Below are 11,353 nucleotides of genomic sequence, written 5' to 3' on the forward strand. Positions count from 1 at the left end.
AGCGAATAACAATTCCTCAATGCAAATAATCCATATTCAAATTAAATATGAGCCTCATTAACTGAAATACCCATTTCCAAGCCTAAGTAAACCATTTCGATTTTTATTAACATTCAAAACACTACTCAAATACTTGGAATAAATAATCTCTGAAAATCCCCTAAGACAAGATAATAAAATCCAAAACACCATATCTTACACAAAGTCACATAATCCTTTATAAATAATATTAATGGCACTAATGATGACAGTAACAATAATAGTAATAATAACAATTATATATTAATAATAACAAAATATAAACGGGAAGTCTCGTGTCACAGGAAACAGGCCCAGACAGAATCGATAGCCCGTTTTTATAACCTCATATGTATATTATAAAAATAATATCAACTTCCTTAATCCAATTTTCCCAAATCTTTATTCCTGGTATAGAAAATAAGCTCACAAACCTATACTCTATAAAGGCCCAAAAAAATTCAAATAGCAATCAAAACTTATTTACACTTATCTTCTATAAAAATACTATATTCAATAATTAAAACAATAGACTTTAGTAAATAACCCGATATTACCCAAATTATATACTTTAATAATAATCATAAAAATATTAATTAAAGATAAATAATAACCTTTAGAGATCCCATATTCCTCATTTGCCATATTAAAACCATTTTCAATCCAAAACTCATTATGCAAGAAATTCCAAATTAGAAGAACGAAGTATATTTAAAAACAAACATCCATTTATTTACTAATAATCATAGCCAAACCCAAGGCTCACTTTCACAACCCACCAATCCAAAATCCCAAGCTCGCCAATTCCATGACTTCAATTGTCAATATAATACCCAAGAATTCCATAAGAAACTATAAAACAAGCTCCTAATCCCAACATAATTAGAACAACTCAAATAACCGTCAAGACTCGTTTACATCGTCGTTCTAATAGTTCTCAAATGGTGAAACTACTTCGGAAGACTCACGCTCAACAGAGGGGTCAAACTACACAATCTTGGTCAACTGGGCCCGCGGAGCCCACAACCTCCGATATTGGGTCCTGCAAGTTTGGTCTGCATCGAAAGGTCAAATCGCTCGCGATTGCACAATCAGACAGTTATAATTTAATGCAAACTTTAAGTTATTGAATCCGAACATTCGGGGCTCCGATTCATGATCCGCGAAATCCTACACGATCCTAGGAATGTTTAGATCAACATATATTGAAATGAAGTTGATCCAACGGTACGAACCTATCGAACCTGGATAAGGCCTAATATGCGATATCCGATCAATGATCTAACGATAACCAAATTCATATCTAAGCATACCGTCGTGCTCGGGACGACATGAGGATTATTTTAGGACCCTAAGACCGGCCAAAAAGTGGTCCACGCCCCGCCACACCCGCCGGCAACGCATGGGTGTCTGAAACGATTCTGGTGATTGGAAAATCTCCATACCGCCGGTTAGGGGTGTTTTTCGGCCGGAAGGGATCGGAAACCACTGTTCCGAATTCCGTTCCGAAGCTTTTCGGAATTACCTTTTAGTTCCGAGTCCGATTCCGAAATTTCAGAATGTACTAACTCTATTCCGATGCGGAATTTTCGGCATTATCGGAATTTTCGGAAGTTAATATTTTCGGAATTTTCAGATAATAGTTTCGGCATTTTCGGATAATAATTTTGGAAATCAAAATTTGAAATTTTCTTGTGAATCATGATTAAGCCAACCAAACAGGAAAAAAAATTCCATAAGAATTCCAATGTTTACATTCAAATGACATAATGTTCAAATTTAAACTAGTCCACAATAAAAACAGAAAATGAAAACTACAAGTACAACATTTAACATAGGAATGAAAACTATGTTAATATTGGAATGAAAACTATATTAATATAATATAATATAACATTGGAAGCTACCTAGATCTAACATTGGAATGAAAACTATGTTAATATAATATAAGAATATGTATTGTTCATCTTTAGTACAACATTTATATTATATTATATTTTACATATATATATATATATCATGTGAATATACTTGATAAAAAATAATGTTATATAAACTTTATCTTGGATACTACTACATACTTACTATTAGGGTTCAATCCTAATGTGTTTCTATGATCATCGCTATTTTTTAATTTTCATAATCATGATTCATGCATGAACAAGAGTTTGATACCAATTTGTATTTGATACAACATGTCAATGTCCTACCTTTTTTAAGGGTAAGTTACCTATTGATGTACCTAAATTTTTTGTAACCCCCTATTGTTTATGTTCACATTATTAAGAAAATAGTACTACATTAGCACCTTGGCAATTGATTATAAAGAAAATAAGTTTATAATTAAATGTATGACCTCATACCCCAATGAGTCCTATTCAAGAAATTGGTTGGTTGTGACAGAACTATGGACAAATTAAAAATTGTGGGAATGCATTAAATGTTTTGCATATAAATTAAATATACTGATTGTTGTCTAAACTTTTGTAGGATTAATTCAAAATATTTCGGAATAAGTCAGAATTTCTCGATCGGAATGTTTTTCAAATATTCGGAATTTTTAAAATCGGAATATATTAGGAATATATCGGAATTATTGGATCGAAATGAGTTCGGAACATTTTGGAATATTTCGGATCGGAAATTTCGGAAGTTCCATGTACATTCCGAATCCGATCCAATTTTTTTTTCAGAAATTTCGGATTTCGGCATTTACGGAATTCGGATTTGTCGGAGCCGGATTTTTTTGGAAATATTCGGACCGGAATCGGTCGGAATCGGATTTTCCAATCCAACTTGCACCCCTACCGCCGGTCAAGACTTATACCTACATCATCAGCACATAGAGTGGAGCAACTTTTGTTCTTTGACCTATCCCAAAAAGTCACCGGAAGTGGCCGGAATCGGAGGCCGAAACTGGCCAAAACTTCCATCGCTTATTTAACCACCAAAACGCAAAAATTTCCCCTAAATACCACAACCAGCAGCTAGAACACATTGAGAGGATGAAGAAACATACCATTTTCGCAAAATTTGGCCGCCGGAAACATCCAAACGAACTCCGTGAAGTTATGGTTAAAACCGGCCGGATTTTCGTGAATTCCGGCTAGATACGGCTGTGGATGGGGCAACGAAGGGTCGGGATGAGAAGATGACGTCGCGCTGGTTCTTTTGGTACCAAACTTGTCGAGTTTGGTGGTCGGAGGTGGCGAGAAAACCAAACGGATGAATAGTGTCGGGGGGAGGGGGCTGTTTTGTGCGAATGGAGAGGGAGAGATCGTGAGGGGGAAAGAGAGAGAGAGAGAAAGGAGGGAAAAAATCAGATTTTTAATAACCCACTTCAAAATATTTCCGATTATGCCATTGAGCTTCCGTAGCTCTTAACTTCTTCGTTTCAACTCCGATTTGAGCACACTACGTGTCTACGGACTCATCTCGACACAGTCTACACAATAGTACTATCCATTTCCCCCAAATCCTTCTGAGTTAAAAAATGACCAAAATGTCCCTACCCTCGAGGACAAAATTGTAAATTCATACTTTAATTAATTAATTTATTTAAATGAAGGATTTAATTAGGGTCGGGGTGTTACACTAGTCAAGTGTGCTTCAATTTCCTTCATCCGAGCACAAATGAGTGAGCACATGAGATTTGGATTATGGATGTGCGTGGCTCTAAAACATTTTGTATGAGCAGTTAATTGGTACAATCAAGTTGGTTACATAAGCTAGACAAACAAGTTCCTACTTCTCTAGAAAAGGTAAGATAATTCAAGAGATGTCCAAAGTCTCTTGTTTGGTTGCATTACCAATCACACACTATGAAATTGAAAAAAAGTCATGCGGAAATCTTGTTGCATTCAAATATATTAAAAAGTCAGAGATGGAAAGTAATTCATAAGCTTGTTTACCTGCTGGTGCCCTTTCACTCTGGTTTCAGTTTATCTCAAATTATTGAAACCAACATTTTGATAGTAAATAAAGGTAAATTAGGGCAACTGCCAAGCATGGGTCTCAAAAGGATTTTACAGTCTCTTTCACACACAACAAGATATATAAGAGGACATGCAATCGAAAAAGTGCAAAAATCTTCTAACTCGTCCCAACTGCATCAGTTGCCTTGGGTGCTGATGCTGCTGGGGTTGGTTTAAGTATGATTTCCACATTGTCATGGACTCCTTGCAGCAGTAGCTCGCCTTCATATGTGAGAAATTTCCGCTTCTTTGCCGCTCTTAGCGTCCCAACCAATGCTTCAAATATGTTTGCGCATCTATCATCATTAAATAGCACCCCGAATGTGACCTACATAAAATAAACCAAGTTCCATAAGCAGTAGGAAAGCAAATATGAGATATAGAAAAATTGAAGCGTAAGGTATTGCAAGAGGAAAAGGTTTGTTCAGAAAATAATTAAAAATTGAGGACAGAGACATGGAGAAAACCAGACCAAAATAATGTCACAGCAGAAATCTCTCCGACTAACCTTAAGAATACTACCAAATAATACATTCTATGTTATCAAAAACTGAAAACCATATTCTCCAACTTTCTTGATGTATGTTTCACATTGAGTGTTGGTGTCGCGCGTGTGTGTGTGTGTGTGTGTGTGTGTGTGTGTGTGTGTGTGTGTGTGTGTGTGTGTGTGTGTGTGTGTGTGTGTGTGCGAGTGTGTGTATGTGTGCGCACACACAACCACATGCATGCCTGATTGAACTTTTGCAGCCACACTATGCCATCAAGTCTTTTATACTTTATGAGGCTATTGAACAAAAACATCACCACTTGGCAGGGCAAAGTGAAGCTTTTGGGTCCTTAACTGAAATAATAACTACTAGTTTCTCAAGTAAATGTAGGAGGAACCAAATTAGAATTCTAATGTACAGCTTCTTCCACTGGTCCCTTATCTAAGTTTCCTAGATGTAAGCCATATCAGCAGACCAGATAAGCCTGAAGATATATGAACTTCTGAATGAGCTGCATCGTAACGCAAGGATTTAACAACATATCAAACTCCTTTAGTAGTGCAGAGGTAGCTTTAAGAATGATAAACATGCATACGCTATAATCGCTTGCTTTAATCCAGACCAGGTTCGTTGCTTTTTCTCTCTGTCCCTCTCATGTGATAAATGGGAAGAAATTTGTACAACACAGGGGATGCAGAAACAAAGAGAACATTCTAATACCGTTCGTTTGATGTTCTACTAATCACAAAGTCTAAAACCTAATATATATGCTTATCTGTCACAGTTTTTCAACTTATAATAGAATTATCATATTGTGAACCTGGGTTACACATACCAACATTCGTGTCCCAGAGAAAATTATAACTTCAGTGAGAATGACTTTGTTTCTAGTTTTTTAGCTCACAAAGGAAGCCCAAGAACAATTAAAATAAAAATTGTAAAACCACTCGTACATGGAAATGGTCCTGAATTGAAAGCAATTGGAAAGGGACAAAAAAAAAAATTGCCATCTTCAACCGACAAAGATCAAGTATATCTACAAACTCCAACACAAGAACCAAACATCTTAAGATGAATCTCAAAGAACCTCTTAATGCACAATGTGTATTAACCAATCTGATCAAAAACCCAAAAACTCAATCAATCAGGTCAACAAAACTGAATGAGTAGAAGTATTGATTTGATTGATGAACTTTGTTGTTATGATCAGTTACTTAGCCTAGATTCACCACAAAATCAGAAACTTTAAAAGAAAAAAAACTTAACAGACTCCAATAACACAAATGGGCAGAGATCTCCCTCCATAAAATCATCCAAAAGTCAACTAAAAGATTACAGATCCCCAATTGACATGGTCCAACCAATTTTAGATCCAGATAAAAATCACAATAATTACCAAAGCCTTTATATTTGTATTTCTCAATCTGGGTCGAATTCTAAAGCAGCATTACATATCAACACTGAGAAAAAAGAAAGGAAATTGTCTAACATTATCGCAAAAATAAACAAAACATAGTGGGCAAGAGTGTGTTTTTCTGTGAGGTTACCTTGTAAGAACCATCGTCTTGGACCTTGCCAAGCCTTTGGATTTCTTCTTTCATACGCTCGACCTCTTCTTCTACATTCATGGCTTCACTTCTCCAATGTCTTCCCCGAGAAGTAGAGCCTTCTATATGTTATGTTGGGTTTGGGAAAAAGGAAACTTTAGATAAAAAGAGAATGTGAAGCGAAGTCAGAAGATAGGATGACAAAGGACCTGCCAAAGCAAAATTATGTGGTGTCATTTTTTATTTACGAGAAAAAGGAAAATTACAGAGAAAAACCACGCGGGCACGCATGTCCAAAAATATCAAAATAAAAGGAGAAGAACACGCCAAAGGAAGACCATGCCCCCAAAAATTATGTGGTGTCATGTTTTTAACCTTTGGATGATTTTTCTACGTATGGAAAATTCAAGTAGAGGATTCGCATCCAATTGTTTAATCTATTTTTCGGATAAGGTAAAAGTCTTAGGTAAATCGAATGTTAAAGATATGGTCCATATATGGCATCTGAAGGGAAAATAATGAGTAGGGATTTTCTAAAATCCCATGAAGCTATGAGAAAACTAATTATTTAGCTCATGCATATTTAATATACATAATGAAGCAGAAGCAAGGAAATAGCTAAATATTCATGCTAGTCTCATCTTAGGTCCAAATCTTTATAGGTTTATGAAAGTACGCACCATTGACACTAATATCACATATTAAAGAGAAGGTAGAAAGTGAACTTACCATTGGAGCAGATCTTGAATCCAAGAATGGTATTCAAGTATAGGGAATGGTTCCTTAGGTGTTGATTCTCCACTTTGTTCTCAAAATAAGCACAATGAGGTTATGCCTCCCCAAAGAGTCTTCACCAAGGTAGAACGAGAATAAGAAAATAAGGAACTAAGAGGAGAAAATGGGTGCTAGCCTTTCTTTCCTCTAAGTGGCCAGCCAAGAGAGAGCAAGATAATATACGCTTGTATTAAGTACAACTTGTTTTGTAGTACCTGTTATTATTTGAAAGGATTTTAAATTTTAAAACGTTTTATTTTCTGTTTTAATTTTTGACTGGTTTCTTTTATTTATTATAGGAGTTACAAATTGTTTAATTTTCAGTTTTTATTTTCTATTCATTGCCACCAACTTTTATGATTAAATGTGTTTGGAGGTTACGAGTTTTGGATGCCTATAAAAGGCCACTCCTCCTTCACATTTTAAAATACACTACAATCAGATTTCTCTATTCTCATACTTTCACATATTCCATACTTTCTATATTATTTTTGGGCAACGGTTCTGTGGCTTTGAGTTTTCTATCCGACTGTGAACGTGCTCATAGCGGATCTTAAGCCTGCGTATTGGGGTCGTATCTTGGAGTCTTGTAGACCGTCATTACCTGCACGTAGGGAGGCTACAAAGGCTTTAGGACAGCGTCTTTGACGTGCTTTCACTATACCAGGCTTGCTTTCTTAATCTTAACTTGTTTTATTTATTTGTTTACTTGGCTCTTTATTTTACTTTACTGTTTAATATTTATTTTGTATATTATTTATATCTAAAAGTTTTGAATAAGAATTTTATAAAAAGGGAAAAACCACAATTTTTAATAACAATCTAAAGCCTTTGTAAGTTAAAATTATTCTTACCGTATTTGTTGTTGCTATAAGTTTCTCCAAATCGTAAACACTCTCTGTCTTCATTAGCTGTGTTTTCCTATTATTGCTTGTCTATACAGTTTTCAAAACTTTAAAGTCCAAAGTTAAGGTTTTTCATTTTTCAGCAACACAATAGTCAAAGCTTTAAAGTCCAACTTTAAAGAAAACCTTTTTACCAATATTAAACCTCTAACCTAATTGGTTCTGCACCTTTGTTTTTAAAAAAAACTTATTAAAGTTATTATTCAAAACCTTAAGTACCACTGTTGGAAAGTTTTAGTTACTCGTTTCAGTTTTGCTTGTGTTTTGATTGCTCACACGCTTTGGTTACCAACCCCAAACAAATTTAAAAATTAATTAAGTGCATCAGATTTTGTAACCGTTGTTTTAAGACAAAATTAAAGTTAGATATTTTGTCATAAATTTGGCACGTTTGTTTCTTTAAGTTATTGTTTGTCCACCAACTGTTTGATTAATATTCAATCTTAATTTCTATTATATTTAAATTTCAGATTTTGTTGCTTCATTACTGTTTATTGGAATTGAAATGGATAGTGTAGAAACCAATAATGTTAAACCAGGAAAATTTAATGGGACAAATTTTAAGAGGTGGCAAAGACAACTTAAATATTGGTTAACTGTTTTAGGGTTAGTTTCTGCCCTAGAAGATCAAACCACACCTGATAAAACTACTGAAACCACTTCTAAAACTAAGGAGAAGATGACCAAAGAAGAATTAGAATATCATTGCCATAATAGAATCCTTAGTGCTCTCTCTGATGATCTGTATGATGTTTATCAAGATACTAAAAATGCAAAAACTTTGTGGGATGAATTAGAAGCTGAATATGGGATAGAAGATGCGGGAATAGATCGTTTTACAATCTCAAACTTTAATAACTATATGATGGTTGAGAATAAAACTGTAAGTGAACAAATTCATGAGTACCAAGATTTTTTAAGGAAAATAGAACTTAAGGGTACTAAGTTTAGTGAAGAGTTTAAAGTCTCTTGTCTCATAGATAAATTACCCCCAAGTTGGTTAAACTTTGCAAAAACGCTTAGGCACAAACAAGGAGTTTTAACCTTAACCCAAGTTTTAAACTCCCTTAGGATTGAAGAGAAACATAAATCAAGTAACAAGCCTAAGGAAGAAAAGACAAATGTGAACCTAGTGGAAACTTCAAACAATAGGAATCGTTTCCAATCTAGAAGGAAATCTTTCAAGAGGACAAACAGAAATAGCCAACCCAACCATAATCAATTCAACCGAAACCAAAATCGCCAGCATAATAGACCCCATAACAATTCCAATGGCAATAGGGATCAACCATGCTTCGTTTGTGGAAGAACAAATCATTGGGCCAAAGACTGTCATTACAAGAAGACCGAGCCCTACAAGCCCAAGCCTAAGTGGAACAAAGGACAAAGTGGTCCTAAAGCCCAAGTGAATGTGTTGGTGGATCAAGATGATCAAGATGAACCCAATCTAAGGTATAGTTTTAAGCCTCTAGTTAATGTCGCATATTTAAGTAATAGTGATTGGTGGTTAGATTCTGGGGCAAACGTACATGTGTGTTTTGACAAACGGTTTTTCAAAAATTACCAGAACTCAAGTGGAGGAAGTGTAACCCTAGGAAATGACACCGTCGCACAAGTACGTGGAATAGGAGAAGTGGAATTGAAGATGACATCTGGGAAGACTCTAACTCTCAAGGATGTGCGACATGTTCCTGAAGTGAGGAGAAACCTTATCAGTGGATCGTCCTTAGTAAAACAAGGATACAAAATTGTAATGGAGTCGAATAGGATTGTTATTACTAGAAACGATGTCTTTATTGGAAAAGGATATGTTTGTGATGGATTGTTCAAAATAAATGTAGTTTTTGAAGATAATAAAATTTCTCCTCAAGTTTTTAACGTTGAATCTTGTAATGTATGGCATGGAAGGTTAGGACATGTAAGTTTGAGCAAAATCAAAACGTTAATGGATCTTGAGCTAATCCCTAAGTCTAACATAGACCTTAAGCATAAATGTGAAGTGTGTGTTCAAGCCAAACAAACTAGGAATTCTTTCAAACCTGTAGAGAGAAACACCCAAATCTTAGAGCTCATACATAGTGATGTGTGTGATTCAAATAGGTCTCCTACTAGAGGTGGAAACAAGTACTTTGTGACTTTTATTGATGACTTCTCTAGGTATTGTCATATTTATCTTATTAAGACAAAAGATGAGGTGTTTAATAAACTCAAGATTTATAAAAATGAGGTAGAAAACCAATTGGAGAAAAAGATTAAAAGACTTAGATCTGACAGAGGTGGAGAGTATACCTCAAATGAGCTTGGAGTGTTTTGTAAAGACATGGAATTATACATGAAGTTACTCCACCATATTCACCCCAATCTAATGGAGTGGCTGAAAGGAAAAATAGAACCCTGATGGATATGGTAAATTCTATGCTTCTTAGTAGTGGACTACCTGAAAATTTGTGGGGGGAAGCAATGTTAACTGCTTGTTTCATACTTAATAGGATAACATTAAAGGATAATGAGAAAACTCCTTATGAGTTATGGAAAAGAAGATCACCTAACCTTAGAATCCTAAAAGTGTGGGGGTGTTTAGCTAAGGTACTCATACCCGATCCAAAGAGAAAGAAAATAGGTCCTAAGACTATAGACGCAGTTTTCCTCAGTTATGCGAAAAATAGTAGTGCCAATAGATTCCTGGTGATTAACTCTGAAGTAAAGGAGGTTGCAAACAACACAATTATGGAAGCAAGAGATGCTACATTCTTTGAAGATATTTTCCCGTACAAGACAAGAATTTCTAAGGAAGTACAAATAAGTGAAAAGCCTTCTAGCTCAACTACGATTGAAAATTTAGAATCTCAAGAACTTAGAAGAAGCAAAAGGGCGAGAATTGAGAAGAACTTTGGAGATGATTTCTATACCTTTCTAGTAGAAGGAGATCCCACAACTTATAAGGAAGCCGTTATGTCTGTGGATGCACCATTCTGGAAAGAGGCTATAAATGATGAGTTTCAATCTATAATTCAAAATAACACATGGATGTTAACGAATTTGCCTGCTGGAAATAAAGCGATAGGGTGCAAGTGGGTGTTTAGGAAAAAGTTGAAACCTGATGGAAGTATTGATAAGTACAAAGCGAGATTGGTAGCTAAGGATTTTACACAAAAGAAAGGGATAGATTATTTTGATACTTACTCACCTGTTTCTAGGATTACCACCATAAGGACCTTGATAGCTTTAGCATCTGTGCATAATTTAGTGATTCATCAAATGGATGTGAAGACAACGTTTCTAAATGGAGACTTAGATGAAGAGATCTATATGGAGCAACCCGAAGGATTCATAGTTAAGGGCCAAGAACACAAGGTGTGCAAGTTGGTTAAATCTTTATATGGCTTAAAGCAAGCTCCTAAGCAATGGCATGAGAAATTTGACAAGGTTATTCTAGATTATGATTTTAAGTTTAATGGTCATGATAAATGCGTTTACTATAAAGAGAATAATGGAGAACACGTAATCTTGTGCCTATATGTTGATGACATTTTGATCTTTGGGACGAATTTAGAGATTGTGAATAATGTGAAGTCATACTTATCTAGGAATTTTGACATGAAAGATATGGGAGAAGCAAATGTAATCTTAGGAATGAAAATTGAGAA

At 35.1% G+C, this 11,353-nt stretch overlaps 1 protein-coding gene and 1 long non-coding RNA gene across 3 annotated transcripts; both read right to left on the bottom strand.

Moving 5' to 3' along the window:
- Nucleotides 1-3,845: 3,845 nt before the first annotated feature.
- On the bottom strand, nucleotides 3,846-6,231 carry LOC117638050 (costars family protein-like). Its single transcript, XM_034373132.1, has 2 exons — nucleotides 6,028-6,231; nucleotides 3,846-4,320 (listed from the first exon to the last, which is right to left on the bottom strand). The coding sequence occupies exons 1-2, from the start codon at nucleotides 6,106-6,108 to the stop codon at nucleotides 4,111-4,113; spliced, it is 291 nt and encodes a 96-aa protein (XP_034229023.1). The 5' UTR covers nucleotides 6,109-6,231; the 3' UTR covers nucleotides 3,846-4,110.
- Nucleotides 6,232-8,935: 2,704 nt separating this feature from the next.
- LOC117637909 lies at nucleotides 8,936-10,978 on the bottom strand. Of its 2 annotated transcripts, none has more exons than XR_004587243.1 (3): nucleotides 10,894-10,978; nucleotides 10,616-10,678; nucleotides 8,936-9,397 (listed from the first exon to the last, which is right to left on the bottom strand). It is a non-coding gene; the product is annotated as an uncharacterized LOC117637909 (long non-coding RNA). The 2 variants fall into 2 exon arrangements; XR_004587244.1 differs by having other exon boundaries at nucleotides 10,616-10,710.
- Nucleotides 10,979-11,353: the final 375 nt, after the last annotated feature.

The sequence above is a fragment of the Prunus dulcis genome, chromosome 8 (assembly GCF_902201215.1).
Source record: "Prunus dulcis chromosome 8, ALMONDv2, whole genome shotgun sequence".
NCBI lineage: Eukaryota > Viridiplantae > Streptophyta > Magnoliopsida > Rosales > Rosaceae > Prunus > Prunus dulcis.

Excerpts from the sequence above, each read along its gene's own strand:
- LOC117638050 (XM_034373132.1), bottom strand. The coding sequence starts at position 6,108 with ATGAATGTAGAAGAAGAGGTCGAGCGTATGAAAGAAGAAATCCAAAGG. Across the intron at positions 4,321-6,027 it reads AAGACGATGGTTCTTACAAG|GTCACATTCGGGGTGCTATT; the intron begins GTAACCTCACAG and ends TATTTTATGTAG.